Raw genomic sequence first — 19,851 nt, forward strand, 5'->3', positions numbered from 1 at the left:
AAAATGTTACATTATTTTCCTGGTTTTGTGATGTTTCTTACTTGCCCTTTCTAATATTTGTAATTTATTGTGATCAAAAAAATTCTTTCTCTCAAAAATATATGCTCTTTGGTACCTAACTGTATTTGTACCTGTATATTCTTTTTCTCAAAGAAGAATCCTGTAATTGTGTAAGCTTCAGACCCCCATGTATGCTGACTAATGGCTTCTCTACTCTCCCGGAAACTAAATTGAGAACTTGAGAACTTTCTCCCATCCTAGCAGCGGGAGTCGGCTGCTGGCTGGTGTGGCTCCCAGGCCATCGAGGGAACGACACACGTGTGGAACGGGGGCTCCTGTGTCTCAGCTAGTGACCCTCCTTGTGTCTGTGACCTCAGAGTCATTTACCTAAGTGAAGTGCAGCACTAGACATGGCGTAGGGGAAGCCCCAAATAACAGGCATGTGGGGGGACAGCAGAAAAGAGGGGTGACACGGGAGTCCCTGAACTGTCACACTGAAAACTCAACAAATTGCCTCCTTCGGCAAGTACCACCATTCTCTTCTGTCCACCCGTCAGCTCTTTCTCCCTTTGTCCAGCCACCACACCGCAGCTTGTCTGCCTCGTGCTGTGGGCCTCTCTTCTGGAGCCCCTCAGCCCCGACCAGTGCCTCTCCATTTTTCCTGTGCTTCCTTAAGGAAAACACACTTCACCTGTGGTCTCTTTTTGGCCCAGTTTAACCTGCCCTCTTCATCCCTTAATGCTGCATCCCCTCCCACGGCCTGTGCCTCTGCTTGAACTTTCACTTGAAACTCTTTCACTTTGCTTTTGACAATTTCTGAACTACAATCCCCATTCTCTGTTCCCTAGTTTTCTGTTTCTTAGCTATATCCCAAAGCCTTGAAAGGGGCATCTCTCCTGCCCATAATTTCCCTCCTAGCATTTTGCTTTTCCTGCTGTAGTGAGAATTTTCCCCTTCCACAGACCTTTCTGCTCAACTCCACAGCCCAACAGGCAGCCTCTTGAACCTCTTACTGGGCATTTTCTCCTTCCTTGCACATGAAGTCAGCCACTTCCCATGCCAACATCCGATTTCTGGCCTGTTGGCCTGGATGTGCCCACAGTGATGCTTACCTGCATTCTCACAAACAGTGTTTAACACTTGACTCCAAAGATCAGTGGTCGGTCATTTCCCATCCACTCACTCTCACCAGGACACCTTTCTTCCCTGCACCTTCCTGTTAGTCCTTCCCTTTCATGTGTTGGTTCTACAGAGGGAGGAGTATGCATGTTCGCACATTTTTCTGGGGTTTTTTCCTAGGTTGTAGTCATGATCAGCCATCTATCCTGTAGCACTGAGTCTAGTTTCAACATTTATATTGAGTGTGCTGAATCTCACAGCCTCACTTCCCTTTGATCAGGAAATCCCAGGTCTCTGGACCTGAAGCAGGGTCTCATTCTGCCTTTTGTTTTCGGAGCCTGAAATTGCTCTGAGTCCTCTCCCAGCACCACGGCAGTCGCACTCTTCAAGAGTACTTGTGTGGGCCTCCTATCGTCCTTCTCTGCAGGTCACAGAGAAGGTGTGCTAGCTAGCTCTCACTGTCCAGGCGGCCTCTGCAGTCCTTTCCTGGCTCCCTCCTGCAGCCCTGTCTCCTCTCCTCTCTCCCCTTCAGCTCCCAGCCCCTCTCTCTCCTCCCTTCCTCCTAGGGATCCTCACTCCTAGAGCAGAAACGTAATTTATGTTTTCTTCAGAATTTCCCTCTATTGCCATGTGGGGGTACACCACTCTTCATGCTTTCTTTCTCTTCAAGTTCAAATGTGTCTTCCCTGAAGTGCATGCTCTCCACTCCTGGGGTAGGGGGCCCCTCTGGGCCGGCTTCTGAGTGACACCTGCCTCCACAGTTCCTCCGCAGCCTCCTCTGCCTTCATTGCTTACCCTTCTAGATCCGCCCCTGGGGCAACATTCCCCTGGACAGGACAGCACACGCTCCTCTTCCTCTTCTTGCCCAAGGCCATGTTGGCCTCGTCAGCGGCTTCCATGTCGGTTATGAGGATCCTGAGCACCAGAGAAGTTGGTGAGTGGAGCGAGTTAGTCCAAGGTCAGTGGCAGTAGCTGGAGCCTCTTGACAATGAGGACAGGACAATGCCCACTGCATCTCCAGTCCAAGGGGGCAGAAAACAAAGTCCTCTGATATCCAGGAGGTTGTGGGACAACTGGGTCCTGCTTGGTCACAATCAGTCACTCCCATTGTGTATGTGTGTGACCTTCACGGAGGATCTCCCTTCTCCCTAATTTAATTGGGGATTTGGAGCCCTTAGCAAATGAAACATCTACTTATATATAATGGCTCTACATCAGCCTGGAAAGACCACTGCTGCAGATGCACAGGACCAAGCCTTCAGCAATTTCAGCGATTCCTTGGGCAGCACACTGTGGGACCGTCTCAGTGCCAAAGCCCCCCAGAGATCCCTTGTGACTAAGACAAAGCGGGTATTTTGACGGGTTTAGTCAAAGCCCTGGGCTGGTGGAAGGCAAAAGAAACAGCCTTCAACATAAATAATGACTAAAACACAGAGACCGAGACCCATTGAATCTGCAGGAAACGGGCAGCATCAGCACCCCCAAAACTGCAGGTTATTTATTTACAATCTTCACCCCAGGATATGTTTATTGATTTTAGAGAGAGAGGATGGGGAGAGAGGGAAGTGTCGAGGGATGTGAAAGAGAAACATTGATCATTTGCCTTCCATATGTGCCCTGCCTAGGCATCGAACTTGCAACCTTTCAGTGCATGAGATGACACTCCAACCAACTGAACCACCCAGTCAGGGCTGCCGGTCCTTTTGGACACAGGATCGTCCATGTACTTGAGCCTCTGCTTAGAAAGTGGGGGGTGTGGAATACAGATGAAGACTCCCAGCAACTGGCCAAGATCCAGTAGATGGGCATCACAACCTTGACTATTTCTCTGACATGGGACAGGACACCTCTGGGTGTGACAAGAGTAACAGCAAGTTTTCTTGGTCCCTTCTGCTATTACCAGCATTGAGATGGCAGGAACTGAGGATCTCAGGGAATCACTTTCTGCCTGAGAACAAAGAGCTACTTGAAAGGAATCACATGACATGGAGGGCTGTTTGAAATGCACTGCCTAGGAAAAAGGGGCCTAGAAATGCAGGAGGTTTAATAAATGGCTCACCCATTCAGAAACAGATCCTCTGAACGGGGCAGCAGAATATTGAGTTGTTCAACTGAAAACACATATTTCAGAGTCAGGTTGACCTGGGTTCAAATTCTGCCTCCACTTCCTCCTAGCTAAGCATCGTCAACTGATCACCCACCCAGACAGGGGTGAGGATGTGTGCTCACTTTGGCAAGCCTCAGTCATGCACAAACACTAAATCCCTCCATCCATTCATTCTTTTATTAATGGCTCTTCCTTGCTGAGACTATATTCTCTTTGGTCTTCAGACTCAATACTGGGTTTTACCATTAATTATTTTTGCAAAGGCCTCACAGAAGAAGGATTTCACTTTCTGGGAATATAGGAGGTGATGTTTTCAAGCCTCTATTGGCAATTTCCCAGAACACCAAGCACAGTGAGGAGTAGGTACAAGCCTCAGAGTAAACACAGCTGGAGTCCATTGGATCTGCAGGCCTAGTTGGTCATGACATTCACCGGTCACCTGGTCACTGTCATTTTCCTGCCCACAGGGTATCCTTCCATGAGGAGGACTGATGTCAGAGTGCAACAAGATCAGAACATCCCAGTTCCCATCTGTTGCTAACTAAATTCCAGGGGTTCTGTTTCCAATATTTCTTGCCAAGTAACAAGCCTCTCCAAAACTTACTGGATTATACCAACGACCATTTTCTTTTCTTCATGATTCAGTGTGTTGCCAGGGCTTGGTTGGGAGCCCTTCTGCCTCACATGGCATCAGTTGGATGCTTAACTGGGCTGGGACATCCAAGAGGGCTCGCTCACATGTCTGGAGCTTGGTGGGCATGGCTGGAGGCCTGGGCAGCTGGGTCTCTCTCCTCTGTGTTGTCTCAGGGCTCTCTCTTCACAGGGCCTCATTGTGGGGTCACTCTGGCAGGGGAGGCAGACTTTCTCAGATGGTGGTGTAGAGCTCCCCAAAGGGCAAGAGCAGAAGGTACCAGGCCTTCTTTTGGTTCAAGTCCAGAAACGACAGCGCCACTTCCCCATATTCTATTGCTTAAAACAAGTCACAGACCATTGCAGATTCATCACGGGAGAGGACTGCACAAGGGCGGGACTCCCAGGAGGTGGGGTTCATTGAGGACCACATTTGGAAAATAGCTGCCAGGTCTCTCTACCTAGGGCTTCATAACGATATGAGAGAATGAACCATGGAGTGCACCAGCATCTGTTTATTTGACAGAAAACTTGGGCAAAACAAAGTAAAAGTTATACCAATGCTAGGGAGTGGGATTCTGGCATTAATTCTAGTACCTCCACATTGAGGAATTGGAGGATGTACTAATCAGACACATTTAAGTAAATGTCTCTTCTCTGTTCCTTCGGAGGCATTTCTATCATCTTCTTGGCGTGTGTCATCTGCTGAGCTCTGTGATCCACACGTCTTGCTGTAGTTATGTATTGCTTGCCTTCCAGGGAATGGAATCTCACTCTTTCTTTGTCCAAAGTTGGTCATTTACAGTATTTCTGCCAACCATCTCCATAGCCCCAGATTCAGTTGTTCCTAATGGCTCCTGCATGAGGGTGAAAACTGAAGGCCGAGTGTTTTCCTCCAACGTGCACTCTGGAAAAGTACCTTGTGCATAAAATTTTCCCTTCCTGTGACGATCTTCAATTTTGGACCTCATTGTAACTAAGCAGTTGGAGGGTTTCATGGCAGGCCCTGGATTTCTGCCAAATGAATGACTTTCAGCTTTTGTAAAACATGAAGAGGAGCCAACATAGCAGTATCTGGTGTGTGGTAGATGCTCAATGATGTTTGTGAGTGAAATGATAAATGTTATAATAATTACCTTTTGCAAAGGACCCAGAACACTGTTTCAGTAGCTGTTAGTTACCATTTTAGCATCTGCGCCATCCCCTTTTCAAAAGTTGTATTTATTATTTATTGAGGTATAATTTATATATAATATTATATTAGTTTCAGGTGGACAATGTTATGATTTGATACTTGCTTATGTTGCAAAATGATCACCACAATAAGTTTAGTTAACATCCATCATCATTCCTGTCCAGTTCAAGTTCACTGTCAGCCTATTTTATTTGCAGTTTTCTAGAGGGTCAGGATCAGGGGACAGATTAATTTGTAATTCATCCTTAGAGGTGAAACTGTCCCCTTTCATCTGCCACACTATCAGAAACAGAAATTTAGATGTTGAAATTTTACTAAAAGTTTTCTTTTGGCCTTAGAAAAGGCAACATCATCTGGGGCGTGGTGGCCCTCAGCCATCAGTGCCTAGAGAGACTTTCAGGCACAGCAGTGAAGAAGAGACAGTTCCCAATTTCTGCCAGTCACTCTCAGTGCCCATCCCCAGTGGAAGGCAAGTCACTCTCTTAGGGTGGAAGTTGCCTGGGTGGTCCCCTTGCACACAGCTCTGTTAATGGACACAAATTCTTCCATTATCCACCTTTGTGTGGCTTGGCAGGGGTCTGGGCCATTTTCTCCTGCATTGTGAGCCTGGCTCCTCTCTGCTTTTCTCCCCATCTGGTCAGTTACCCAGTTGAAAACCCTCTTTCTCCTCAGCCATTCCAGCTCCTTCTGGGAGCCTGGGCCACAGCACCCCTCAGAGACTCCCCTCCCCAGGCCTTCCCAGCCCCAGAAACCATCATGAATAAGTGGCGCGTCCCAGGAGTTGGCTCCTGTTCTGGCCTTCGACCTGTTCATGTTCTCCTAATCTCCGTCTGTTCAAGAATTATGTCTACAGTCCCACCCAGGTAGCCTTTTGTTTTTCCTTCTTCTTTCTTCCTCTTAGCCTTCTGTCTTCCATGTTCTTGTCCATGAGTTTTACTCCAGGCCCTATTATTGTACATACAGTGACACGGTTGCATCTGCCTTCATAACAACTGCAATCCCACCCCAAGTTTCTCCCATGGCGGGTCAGCTCTTGGGTCCACAGAACCATATGTGAGTGGCATGCAGTGAGGACAGCCTCGGCACAAACCCATCCAGCTCCTTCATCACCTGTCGTTGTTTTCCTTCTAGTCCCAGAGGGCCGGAAGCAAACCTGGAGGTGAGACCTGAGGAGAGCCGGAACCACGATGACCTTGTGCACTACGGAGCAGCAGACCCCACTCCCAGAAGGCCCGCCGTCAACATAGAGGAGGGAGGTGGGGGGCCCCAAATCTGCCGTGTATGTGGGGACAAGGCCACTGGCTATCATTTCAATGTCATGACATGTGAAGGATGCAAGGGCTTCTTCAGGTAGAGTAACCTATCAACCTTCCCCCACGGACCACTCCTAACACACAGGGTCACATCTGAGGTTCTGCCATCAGCTCCCTGGACACCAGGGCCTCAGCTTAACCTGTCTCCCTGGACCAGAGAGAGGGCCAGTTGCCCGTTAGGCTCATAATTAGTCTCAGGAGAGCCATTTACACCACAGAGAAATCCTCATCTTCTGTTTCCCTACCTGAGGAAGATCTTCTTCTATTAAGATACCCTTTGTTTCTCCACATGTTCCGAATAAAATAGAAATCCAGTCTGTAAAAGAGGAAAGAATTTGAAAATCCCAAATGCAAGTGTTCAAATCAGTCTTAGAGTGTATTTTTTAAGAATGGCATAAAATAAATGAAGACAAGACAAGCTCACCTAGAAACAGGCAAATAGGGAGGTCCAAAAATGAAAGACTAAAAAGTCCCAGCTCACAGCAAGACAGGCCCAGACAGAGGGGCTCACGTTGCCCAGCCGAAGAAAGAGAGAGCTCAGGGCAGGCTCGGACCAGGAGAGCAGAAGCAAACCAGCAAAGGAGGGGAGTGGAGGAAGGGGAATGTGAGGAAGGGCTCTACCCCAGCCGGCCCTCATGGCAGGCTGGGTGTGCTGGGGGCAGGTCCTACCTCCAGGGTCACACTTGGGACCCTCATGCATTGTCAGGACACCAGACTGATGGAGCCCTCTGAAGGGTTTTTTTTTTTTCTGGAGGCTGGACAAGGAAATGGAAACAAACCCTAGAGCCAGGGCTCCCACACACTGTTCTAGACTCTAGAGCCTAGAGCCCCAGAGACGGGCTGCCATCAGCATTTCATGGGTGGGGGGCCAGACCCACAGGAGCACTTTCAGGTGGGCATCAGACCAGGGAGGCACTGCAGCAGGTCAGTGCCCCCCGCAACCACCTCCCTACCCACCCCCGCTGTGCACTGCTTGAGCTATTCTCAGGTCTCCATGGGGTTAGGTGAGCCTAGGGCATTCTAAGACACCCATGTTTTGGTGGGAAACGAACATGCATGTTGTGTGGATTATAACAGAGGTCAGACCAGCCACAGTGTCAGGCTGCATTCAGTTACAGGTGACAGAACCCTCCACTCAAAGGGGTTTATCAATAAGGAAAATATGCTACCTCTCTTAGCTGGAAGTCCAGAGGCCAAATTCAGGGTTGGTGTGATCATCAGCTCAGTTACTTCTGTTTTTCTTTTCTCCCACCTAACATGAAGGCTCTGTCCTCAGTCTGAGCTCAGTCTGACCCACAGTGCCTGGGCCACGGGCAGTAACCACAGTGTTCAGCCTGGGAACAGTCTCTTCCTCTCTATGGGAGCAAGGAAGCCTTTCCCAGAGGCCCCCTCCTTCCACATCACCTAGGATTGAGCACCAGGCTCCTCCTGAACTGGTCACTCACAGAAGAGTGTCCCTGAGCTAGGCATATGCCAACAGGGCCACATGGAGGAGGGTGGACCCCTAAGTTGGATCTGATGCTGCCTGCAGCATCTGTGTGGAATGCCTTGGGGTGTGGGGCCCTCTGCTCTCCCCACCTGTTCTGGGACCCACAGAGCAGACAGCACACTGTAGTGAGACAAGCTTGCATTCTGGCGTCAGGCAGACATAGATTCAAATTTCACCTTATCCCTTGCCCAAAGGACTGCTAGCAAAGCAATGTGTCTTTGACTCCATTTCTGCACCTGTGCCAGGCAGGAGATACAATGTATTTTCTAGAGTCATGAGAACTAAATCTACGAAGCTCTGAGAAACACCTAGCCCAGCACCTGACCCATAGCATGTTGTTAATAAACCTGAGTGCTTTCCCCCCTCTGCCTTTCTGGGTGTTCTGGGGTAGGATCAGGGGTCTCTTACCCAGACCAGCAGGGGAGGCAAAAGAGAGGGTGTGTTGCCTGTGAAGCACCTGCCCCCAAGGCTAGTCACTGGCCTGACCTGCCGGGCACCTGATTCTGAGTGTGGCTCAGCCTCCGGTTCAGCTACTGGGCCCGGCCTGTCCCCATGCCCCTCACCAGCTTTCCCTCATTTTCCACATTTCCCTCATGTTCCACACTGCGGGACCAGAACCAGAAGCAAGGGCCAGGGAAGAATTTTTTTCTTTCTATTCTGCTGTGATGGGTGGGAGGATAAATTTACAACCCAGCAGCTAGGTCTTTTGTGGGAAGTTCAGGATGCCTGGGCTGTGGGGAGAGGGCAGCTGTGCTGGGGCCTCTGGAGGGCATTGACCCTGTCATGCCCCCACCTGGCACAGCTGTGCAAATACAAGTGGCAGCATTAACCGCACACTTCACTATTACAGGGCTGTGAGCTTCTTTCCTCCATAAGGCCAATCAGGGGAAGGCAACTTTCCAATATGGGGAAGCACTGCCCAGTGGGGTAGAAAGCCTCCCAACAGTTACTCCTCCTCTAGCTGCCTCTGACCCCTGAATCTAGAGTGGATGCTTCTTATGTTTCTTAGGCTTCTGGGATCAGGTTTCTTCTGGCTCCACTGTCTAAGGAGGAGAAATCCAGGAAGAGACCACCTCCACATACTCCAAGATCCTCCTCTGGGATACCCAGGGACAAGGACAGAAGAGAAGGGTTCGAGGGTGTGGGAGGGCCCTGGGCCTGGGGCCTGGAGCAGAAGCATCCCAGACAGTGGCTCAGGGCTGTCACAAGGGCATGTTGAAAGCAAGTGTGAACATAGCAGGAAAGATTTTCACCTGCTTCCCTCCTCCAGCGACCTCTGGTCCTTGAGGAAAGCCCAGCCCAGGCAGAAGACTGAAGAGCCCCTTCCTCTCCTTTCCTATGAATCTGACCCAAATCAGAGGCAAAGGCGGGCCCACAGAGGGTGTGGCTATTGTCCCTGGTATTGGGACAGGACAGGGAGAAAGAGAGGTGGGGCCTGGAGCTCCCTGGCCTGTTCTCCATAGTCTACCTTTTGCTCTCTGTTCTCTCACAGGAGGGCCATGAAACGGAATGCCCGGCTGAGGTGCCCCTTCCGGAAGGGCACCTGCGAGATCACCCAGACAACCCGGCGGCAATGCCAGGCCTGCCGCTTGCGCAAGTGCCTGGAGAGCGGCATGAAGAAGGAGAGTGAGCAGCGGGATGTGCCCTGAGCGGGTGTGGGGCTGGGTGTACGGGCACTGTGAGCCTGTGGCCCAGCAGGAATGGGTCTGGGCGATGTGTATGTGCAGGTGTGCAGACGTGCACAGGAATGTGTGAGCATGTGCACAGGTGCTTGTGGCAGCTGTGGCCTGTGTGCAACAGGCAGGCACATGCAGCAGAGCTTGCAGCAGGTACCACCTCAGTCCATCCCAGGGATGTCGCAGATGGAGGGTAACTTGATCCTATGCTCTGGGTGTGTGGGGGTCTTGGACCAGAGTCATGGCCGCCCCTCTCTCCTCTGAGGTGCCCTTGTGATTCTCTTTGTCCCCTTTACAATTGTCCTTATGGTGTTTTAGCTGAATTGGGGGAAGTGAATTTGGGAGGGGGAGCCAGAGACATGTGGTGTGATATGACCCCTAACCTGCCAGCAGCTAGCGCCCATTGGCTGTCCCAGATGGCACATCCTACACAGGGGCTGTTTGCAGACAGGTGACACAGGATGCTTTTTCATTCTACCTGTCAAGATTTGGAATAATTGTATTTCCGGGTCACTCTGAGATGAACGTTCATGGGGAAAAGACTGAAAACTCCCAGCGCATATTTGTCTCCATCGATTACAGACTGGGCAGCTTCTTTCAGGAGCTAAGTTCCCTGGGCACGTGAGCACAGAGCCTTCCCTGTAGACCAGCAGAGTGGGAGGCCTTCTCCCACTCTCCCTGCTGTTCCCCCGAAGAACACCCACAGCTTCACTTTGTACACACAAGTGGGCTCCAGAAATCCACAGGAGACCCTAAAGCTCCAGGCTACTTAGGAAGTGGTTGGGTTGATATTTCTTTTTTTTTAAAGATTTTATTTATTTATTTTTTTAGAGAGGGAAGGGAGGGAAAAAGAGAGAAAGAGAGAGAGAAACATCAATGTGCGGTTGCTAGGGGTGATGGCCTGCAACCCAGGCATGTACTCTGACTGGAAATCGAACCTGTGACATTTTGGTTCGAAGCCCGAGCTCAATCCACTGAACTACGCCAGCCAGGGCTGGGTTGATATTTCTTGCTAAGCAGTAGCCCCAATTTTCCAAGAGCTTGGGGACCCAGAGAACTTGGAGGACTTCAAGGGCTCTTGTTGGTGTCTAATGCACTAGACAGGAATGCACGCTATCAGGTGGCACTTCCTGAATACTTACCAATTCCAGGGTGTGTCTGTGTGAATATACAGAGGTTGGCCAAAGTAGGTTTACAGTTGTGAGTATACAAATCACAACTGTATTCTTGGTATACAGAATGCCAAGAATATTGGGTATTCTTGGGTATATTCTTGTATTCTTATTTGTTATTGTATTATTAATAGAACTGTAAATCTGCTCTTGCTCACCACTATGTATATTCAATGCTTATGCATACATATGTGTGCGTGTGGCTGTGTGTGTGTGTATGTATATACCTCCTATGTAACATAGCCAGGAGCCACATTAGGTGCTTCCCATGCACAGCCCCATTGTGACAGCAGTAGGAGTTCAGCTGTTGGAGTTGAGGCTGTCACTCCAGATTACAAAGAAGGAAACTGAAGGCAGGAGAGGTTAAGGAGTTTGTTCGAGGTCACCGCTGTCCCTCACGTCTAGCACCTTTCAATTCTGAAGCCCAAGCTCTTCCCACAACTGTTCCACAAAGTTGTCAAAACCCCCACAGCCGTGGGGAGCACACCAGCTGCACTCTTCGCTCTGTCCTCACCTTGGTGTTCCTCCAGAGGAGCCCATAGTCTTCATGAGTCTGGAGAAGAGTGGGTTTCTTGCTGACGGCACTTCCCCTGCTGCTGCCCGTGGGATTAAGAAGGGCGGCCTAGCTACTCACAGGTACCTGCGCCTGTGCCTGGCTGTCCCCGCAGTGATCATGTCTGATGCAGCCGTGGAGCAGAGACGGGCCTTGATCAGGAGGAAGAAGCGAGAACAGACTGGGATGCAGCCCCTGGGAGCCAAGGGTCTGACTGAAGAGCAGCGGACAATGATCAGGGAGCTGATGGACGCGCAGATGAAAACCTTCGACACCACCTTCTCCCATTTCAAGGATTTCCGGGTACGAAGTTTTAGAGTTGGCTCAGCAGCTATGCCAGCTCCTCACAACCCCAATCTATCCCCAGGGACCCTGAAAGAGTGGCCCTGGACACCAGCAGCAGTGGTAGGTGGGGACTTGTTAGAACTTGTCAGAAATGAGGAGTCTCAGGTCGCCCCAGACCTCCAAACCAGAAATTCTGAGGACGGGCCCAGCAGTCTATATTTAGACAAGGCCCCTGCAGATGATTCTGGTGCCTACTCCAGTTTGAGAATCTTTGCCTTCTCCTTCCAGAACGGGTGGGATTTGGGTCTGAGCCATAAATAGAGTCTTGGCAGCTGAGTTGCCCCAGAGTTGCTGGCATTCACGACTTCAGGAAAACATGGGCAGGGCCTATTGTGGGTGTGACAGGTGTCAACTGGTTTTACTGATTCAAGAGACGTTAATGATCTCCACACTGTCAACTACCCTTGGCGCCTGTGGCCTTCCCCACACCCCGCTGTGCGTGCAGTATTTGGGTTGACCTGCCCACTGCAGAGAACTGGTAGCCAGTGGCCCCAGAGATCTGTTTTTTCCATATGTAGACCCCAGACCCTTCTCTCTGAGTTTCCCAAGGGCAAGGTCAGGGATGCTTGGGACACACCCATGGGTATAGGTCCCTTCGCCTTCCCTGGGGCAGGGAGAAACCCATGTCTGACCAGGCAGGGGTGTGAGAGAACACTAATTCACAGATCCAGAAAGTGCACCACCTGATAGGAGCCCAGAGAGAAGAAGCAAGTGCTGTGTGTGCGTGTGTGCGTGTGTCTGTGTGCACGCCTACAGTTGTGCATCCTCTCACGCCTATCACTGTGGGTGCCCATCATTGGCCTGTGCGGGAACTTGTTTGGGAGAATACATGCTGTCTGTCCTCTCCTTTCTCCACTCCCCACTCTGTTCCAGCTGCCGGAGGTGCTCGGCAGTGGCCATGAGATCCCGGAATCTCTGCAGACTCCATCGGTGGAAGAAGCTACCAAGTGGAGCCAGATTAGAGAAGATCTGTGCTCATTGAAGGTCTCTCTGAAGCTCCGGGGGGAGGATGGCAGCATCTGGAACTACAAACCCCCAGTGGCAGCCAGCGGGAAAGAAATCTTTTCCCTGCTTCCTCACATGGCTGACATGTCAACCTACATGTTCAAAGGAATCATCAACTTTGCCAAAGTCATTTCCTACTTCAGGTAAGATGTGGGGGCTGGTGGACAGGTATGGAAAAGAGCCGAAAGCAGCCAGCAGGTTTAAAGTTCTGAGACAGATGCCTCTGAAGTTGGGGGATGCTGGTGCCCAAAGACCCTCCTTTATCTCCGCCCTTGCCCCGGGCACCTGCCACTGTGGGGGATGGAGCCCTCGCTGCATGTCTCCTTAGCTGTGGGACTGTGGGCCTGCCATACGGTCTCACTGTGTCTCAGCCTCCTCATCTCCTGGAAGGGAGCTAATGAGGCCTACTTGCTGAGCTGTCATCTGAAATAAGAAAACATCTGCAGAGCATCCAGCTCAGACATGATGGACATTCAGATTCCCTCCCCCATTTCTCTCGAAAAGTGCAGGAATCATAAGTTGACAGTTCCAGTTCAAAGAAAGAGTTGGAAGGAAAGGGAAGAAAGTCCAGAGGGAGAAGGAGAGAGACAGGCACGGACGCTGGGTCCATAACAGTCGGCTGCCAAAAGATGGTTGAGAGGACCATGCGGAGGAGGGCAGTCCCGAGAACCAAAGGGCTGGGACTCCCCAAAGCTAGGTGTGGAGGCAACAACCATGGGGTTGTGAGGTGGGGAGAAACCTGGAATCCTCCTGGTGTGGTGGCAAACGCTGCCCCACAATATGTAATCTGTTGGAGCTGGGGACGGTGCTGGGCACACCGGCCCTGGGGTTGGCCACCTGGTCTGGTCAGGTGGAGCTGAATAACACACACGAGGGGCAGAAGGGCAGGTTATATTTCAGGAGCCCATAGGATCTCCTGTGGCCCTGGGGGTGACAGAGAGGTGAAGGGTGGCCACCGGCTGGAGTGGAATTCAGATCGTGGCAAAGTAGGTCAAAGGAGCAGGGAGAACGGCCTGCTTACACTGTGGACCTTGATGATCCCCACTGACATCTGCTGACCCACAGGATGGGAGGCCACCCGTGGCCACAGTTTTGAGCACAACCACCCAGGAGGCAGGCATTGCTCTCACTGTCACTCTCAGATAGAAAACTGAGGCTCAGTGAGGCAAAGGAACTTACACAGGGCTGCAGTCCATCAGAGAGACCAGATTGGGAAGCATGGATGCAGAGTTCACAGCCACTACCTGCACGTCCAGGGCCAGGTGCTGGGGAGTCCAGAAGAGTAAGGTCAATTGAACAGCTCTATATAATGGACCTGAAAGTGTGGGGTGTGAGGAAAACAGGGCACTGAATTCCTGAGAGGAGCAAAGCCAGGGGGAGGAACATTAGAGGCAGCCACTGTGGCTACCTGGGATCAAGGCATCCAGGCTGCTGGAGAGAAACAGCAGGAATATGAAATCCAGAACAGACTGCAGGGAGCAGACATCCCCGCAGCACAGAACTCATGCCAAAGGAGTGGCAGCAGCAGGACTCTGGAAGAAAGACCTCTAGGAGGCACAAAGACAGCTTGGCCTGAAGGACTAGTAGTGTTGAGAAGATAAAGGTAGTGCCCAAGTGAAAATAAAAGGGCCATTATTCCAAGTGGGGAAACTGAAGCAGAAAGTATGAAGCCATCGATGCTATGAAGCCACAGCATTGGCTGTGGGTCAGTGCCTTGCAGGGAGTTGGAGTGGATGGGGCTGGGCTGTAAGGGACACCAAGCTCCATTGGTGGGGGGTCTTTGAAGGCAGCAAGAGACTAGAGGAAGGTGGCAGGGCGGGGCAATCTGCTTGGCTGGATTGTGAGGGGCAGAGCTTAGAGGCAATCAAAAGCAACTGTAATAATCCTCAGGGGTATGAGCCCATCCTATCCCCTCCCTCCCTTTCACCCAGTTTCTGGATTATGGGAGTGGGTGCTGGCCTGTGGCAGCTTCCCAGAAGCTGGCTCCCCTCCTATCCTTGCTACCAGGGACCTGCCCATCGAGGACCAGATCTCGCTGCTGAAGGGGGCTGCCTTTGAGCTGTGCCAACTGAGATTCAACACGGTGTTCAATGCAGAGACGGGGACCTGGGAGTGTGGCCGACTGTCTTACTGCTTGGAAGACCCTGCAGGTGCCCAAGAGCTACCTGCTGCCCGGGCAGAAGGAGGGAAACAACTGGGAGGGAAGGGAGGAGCTGTGCCAGGATGTGCATGTCCTCAGACTGCAGAGCAGAAGGCCGGGCGATAGGAAGAATGACTTTGGTCAGGGAACTCTGGGGTTTGGGTCTACTTCCTGACTGGTTTTCCCTTCACCCTGCACCCACCCATAGGTGGCTTTCAGCAGCTTCTGCTGGAGCCCGTGCTGAAGTTCCACTACATGCTGAAGAAGCTGCAGCTGCACAAGGAGGAGTATGTGCTGATGCAGGCCATCTCCCTCTTCTCTCCAGGTGAGGCTTCTGCCTGGCTGGCCCGCCAGGCCTCCCTGCACCCAGGTTCGCTCACAGCCCTTCAGCTTTACCTGCGGGTGGCGGGGAGGCAGTAGCCCTCCTCCACCATCCCCAGGGGAGATCCTAACAAATAGCTTTGTCCCCTCTCACTGCACAGACAGGATGGGGACTCCAGCTGATTTTTCCTTGGGTGGGTGGGCCACACACAACCCTCGTGGCGCTGCACTCATTTCTCTGCCTGGGTGTCTTGGCTCTGGAAGGTGGGTGCCAGACAGTTTGCCCTCTCTGGGCCAGACTGAGCTTGTCTTTGTCTCCATGGCCTTGCTGGCACCACACTGCCTTTCCCTTTCTACCAGACCGCCCAGGTGTGGAGCAGCGCAGTGTGGTGGACCAGCTGCAGGAGCGATTTGCCATTGCCCTGAAAGCCTACATCGAGTGCAATCGTCCCCAGCCTGGCCACCGGTGAGCAGCAAGCAGGGAGGACGTGAGGGGGTTCCCCTAGCAGCCCTGCCCTCCACCCCTGCCTCCCTGACCCTGTCTTGGGTCTCTTTGGGAGAGCATACTGGGGGCACTCATGGGGTGAGTTTTGATTGCCAGGGCTTTGGGGCCTTGTTCTGTGACCTCCGCTGAGGCTTCCTGCCAGGTCAGCCTGAGCTCCAGCCCAACAATGGAGAAATCTGAAAAGGGCTTGAGGCCACGCCCAGCTGACAGGATACTGCTCCCTGAGGCTCAGCTCCTGTCTGCTTAGGGCCTTCCCTTCTGTCCTCAAGGGATGGGAACAGCCAGGCAGTCTCCTGAGGCTCCCAAAGGGTCTTCTAGCAATAGCCAGCAATACCATGACAATAATAAAGCTAATGTTAACCATAATGATGATAATAGTAAATCTATAATAGCTATCATTTATTGAGAAGTGCCAGCCCTGGTGCCAAGCAGTTTACATGTATTATCACTGTTAGTCTTGAAAACAGCCCTGCCAAGTGGGTGCTACCACCATCTGCAGGGGACTGGACGCTCAGGGTGGCTGTCCCAGGTTCCACAGCCAAACAGGTGGGATCTGGAGGTAGACCAGGCAGACCAAATCCAAGGGCACACTCCTGAACACTGCCCAACCACCTCCTAGAACAAAGACAAGTAAACGGGGCAGGAAACTCCTTAGTTTATTCTCCTACAACCCGAAGGAAGAAGGCTGCTAAGGGCTTGGCTGGACAGAGGCTTCCATGCCTTCACCGGGCCTCAGCAGTCCACAGGTTTCAGCCGCGAGGCCAGCACTGTGTATGCAAGTCCTTATTCAGCCTGCTCCAGTGGTCTTTTGAGCTCAGAATCTTGGGAGGCTACAATGGCTGTGTCTTCCTTTGCTCAGTTGTCCCCTGTATGGAGCTGGAAGGTGTCATGGGAAAACTGAGGCACAAGGTGTGTCCCAGTCACTATATTCCGGGCTAGATCCAGAAAGGATAGCGGCTTGCAGCCCCTGATTCCACAACCACTGCCCTCAGCCCTCATCCTGGCCCTCAGCCCAGGCTGTGACTCCCTCCTGAAACTGACCTGTGCGCTTGGTGGCTGCGATGACTGGGTGTTCCCACGGAAATCTCCGTGTACAAGGACTCAAGGCCAGAGGCTGAGGTGCAAGTCGAAGGGAGGGGTGCAGATCCACACCTTAAGTCCCCCAGGCTATTCTGCCCTCGTCCACAAGCTGAAAGAAATGCTTAAGGAATTCAACTTTGACTTTCTCAGTCGAATTTTGGTTGACCCGAAGTGTTCTAAGATCACAGCCCCCAAACTTGTGCAACTTCAGAATGGTCCAGGGATGGGTGGGTAGGGGTGAGAGTGGGCTGCCCCCCAACCTTTGCTCTGGCTGGTCGGCAGGTTCCTGTTCCTGAAGATCATGGCTATGCTCACCGAGCTTCGCAGCATCAATGCCCAGCACACCCAGCGGCTGCTGCGCATCCACGACATACACCCCTTCGCCACCCCCCTCATGCAGGAATTGTTCAGCATCTCGGAGAGCTGAGCGGCTGCCCCATGGGTGCACCTCTGTGGGGCAGCCAGAGCCAGAGCCCTGGGGGCTGCCACTCCTGGGGCTAGACAGATGGACGCTGCTGAGATCAGACCAGGTCCTACAGATCCTGCTTTCTCGGGAACTCACGACAGCTCTGACGATGCTGGCTAGAATTCCTCAGGAGGGGCACATGGGCCCCCAGGCCCCAGCCCCCAGCTCAGTCTGCAGGAAAAAAGCCATTGACCCTCATAGGGAGAGTGCATTGGCCCAGAGGTCACATCTATCAAGAGGGAAGGCCACTGCCCCCTTAGAAAAGGCCCTGTGGTCTGGGGATTTAGTGTCATGGTAGGAGAGCAGAAAGGATGACTGGAGCTGGGGCATCTGAGGGGTCTGTGCGCATACCCAAGTTCATTAGCTTCTTGGGCTTTTTCACGGCTATTTCTAGTTCTCCTGTGTCCTACTTTCCACTCACTCTCAACTGCAGCCCCTGTCCTGAGTTGCTTGGTGAGTTCCAGGCCTGTGTTGATAAGCAGGTACATTAGTGTCTATGCGAATATTCTAGAGAGAAGCCAGAGAGCCTGCACAAATGTCAGAAGCTTGTTGTGACCATTCTATGTGTCCACTCTTCCCTCCTTCTGTGTCTCTGCATCCATCCAAACATTAAGTACCAACACAATGTGACCTGCTGTGTGATATACATGCTTACCAGATATGGATTCTGACCTTGGCTAGTTTATAGTCCGGTAAAGAAAACAAAGCAGAAACACAAATAACTGATCAAAAGGAGAAGTGACAAGTGATGTAAGAAATTTCTTTGTGCGGATGTAGGCTATGGTGGGGTACTGGGTACACCTGGAGACTCAAGCAAGGGACCCTGGAACATGTGAGGGTACATGCGTGTGACTTGGTGCAGGTCTGCTCCACATCTGAACAGGGGCTTGGGTTTGCTCGAGGCTGGGACACTGGGGCGTGGCGACAGGCTACGCCGACAGGCAGTTAATAAATGTGTTAGATGTGTGTGTAACGTTATGTTCCTGCTTACAAATCCATGATCAATGCTCAAGAGTATGAAAGTGTCTGCTTTCTTTATAACTATTTTGAGTAAAAATGTTTTTGCTTTTTTTTGGTTAATTACACTTTAACTAATTTTACATATGCATTCCACCCCTAAGGCTTAGTAAGCAAATATAATTCCGAGTTTAATGTCAAATCAAGGCCTGACGACTTAAATAATTAACTTTTGGCTAGAGATTTGAAACTTTTTTTTCTGACTTCTCTTCTGGGGAAAAAAAAAACATGTGGGGTAGGAAAATAGAAATGTCATGCATATAATGTATGAATTTTTATTTCCATTTTTTACTACTTATTTTACTATTGTCCTTTACATATCTGAAGACTGTTGGTGCAAGAACATAAAAATGCATGAACTTGGTTTTCTCATAAAATGATTGTTCCATATAAAAATGTTATATATTTATACCATAATTAAACATGTAGTAATTGAACTAATTTCAAAAGTCTAATACATTGATGCAAATGAAGGTACAAGTTAACTGAATTTTAAGGAACAGATACTTGCTTAGCCCTTACCATTTTACGAGAAGTTGACCAAACTTTGAGAATAGAAGAAATTTACACTATACATCAAAGTGAGCAAATCTATTTCCTCCATTCCTTTCAGATTTACCAGCCTCTTGTGCATGGAGATTTAGAACACACTCATTTTTAGAAAGAAATTGAGGGGAAAAAAGCTTCTCTCTGCAAATACAATGAATACAGCTTTTGCTTCCAAGAATTTGTCTTTTGGAAACATAACTGTCATTCAACTGCATTAATAAATCACATACATCTCCCCTTCCTCTTTGGGATAATTTTGAGTGTGCTAGTCACTCAAATGTATGCTACAGTACAGTGAGGGCAAGCTGTGATTAAGATGGGGTTAAACTCTCATCTCCCAGTACTGAATTTAAAAACACCTGGGCAGTTCCCCAAATGTTGACTTGATATGTACTGTGTATGTATTATATGTATTATAAAAACAAAGTGTAGTCCAAGTGTAGTTAAAATTCAAGGTTAGATGTACCAAAGAGGTCACACAGGCTACTTCTTTGCAGCAGTTTTTGGATCTGGAGTTCCTAGGCCTGGGAGCCAGGTTCAGATTTCCTAACCTCAAACATTTGGATTTCCCTATTACTCCCTCCACCCAGCTTTGAGCGTGCAGCGCTGTGTCAGTTTCTAGGCGTCCTGGCGGCCTCTGTTCTTTTTCTAGGCCTTGCCTCAGGTGAGGACGAAGTCAGTCCCCAAAGCTCAGGAGAAAAGACCTTCTAAGTAAGCTACTCTTTACCTTCTGGCTGCCCCACTAGTCGGAGCCACTCAGCAGCCAATCCCTACCTGGCCCAGGGTGGCTTCTCCTTTCTGGAGAAAAGACGATATAAAGAGAAACATCCATTTGATTGATCATCCTTTTTCAGCTCTGACAATTCGTGGGCCTCATCATTCCATTGTCCAAACACTTCAGCTTTTCCCCGGGACCGTTCCTGTAACACACCCACAGCTCTCCTAAATCTGAAGGTGCTAGTGGGCAAGTGAACTGTTCCTACACCTAGGGACTGGGTGCCCACCATGTCACTTTTGTTCACTTCCTCTCACCAGCTTCTCCTCGAAGGGATTCTGCACCCTGGCAGCTCCCTTTCCTAGCTACCCTTTTAGAATACCTAAAATAGTATCCACTGTCACTGCTACCCTGAAATGTGATCCCAAAGGACTGGAAAGGCATCCCTCCAAGA

The 19,851-nt window shown here is 50.6% G+C and overlaps 1 protein-coding gene across 2 annotated transcripts in view; it reads left to right on the top strand.

The window, feature by feature from the left end:
• The window catches only part of NR1I2 (nuclear receptor subfamily 1 group I member 2), a 28,812-nt gene extending 9,895 nt beyond the window's left edge, over window positions 1-18,917 (top strand). Inside the window, exons 2-9 of one of the 2 annotated variants that reach the window (XM_036018142.1) lie at window positions 6,183-6,401; window positions 9,346-9,479; window positions 11,370-11,557; window positions 12,473-12,747; window positions 14,612-14,754; window positions 14,953-15,071; window positions 15,335-15,531; window positions 16,933-18,917. In XM_036018142.1, the coding sequence (XP_035874035.1) occupies window positions 6,370-6,401; window positions 9,346-9,479; window positions 11,370-11,557; window positions 12,473-12,747; window positions 14,612-14,754; window positions 14,953-15,071; window positions 15,335-15,531; window positions 16,933-17,077 (1,233 nt within the window). In that variant the 5' untranslated portion in view covers window positions 6,183-6,369 and the 3' untranslated portion in view covers window positions 17,078-18,917. The remainder of the gene's footprint in view (window positions 1-6,182; window positions 6,402-9,345; window positions 9,480-11,369; window positions 11,558-12,472; window positions 12,748-14,611; window positions 14,755-14,952; window positions 15,072-15,334; window positions 15,532-16,932) is intronic. The other variant, XM_028504851.2, reaches the window with a different exon arrangement.
• Window positions 18,918-19,851: the final 934 nt, after the last annotated feature.

The sequence above is a fragment of the Phyllostomus discolor genome, chromosome 2, assembly GCF_004126475.2.
Source record: "Phyllostomus discolor isolate MPI-MPIP mPhyDis1 chromosome 2, mPhyDis1.pri.v3, whole genome shotgun sequence".
Taxonomy (NCBI): Eukaryota; Metazoa; Chordata; class Mammalia; order Chiroptera; family Phyllostomidae; genus Phyllostomus; species Phyllostomus discolor.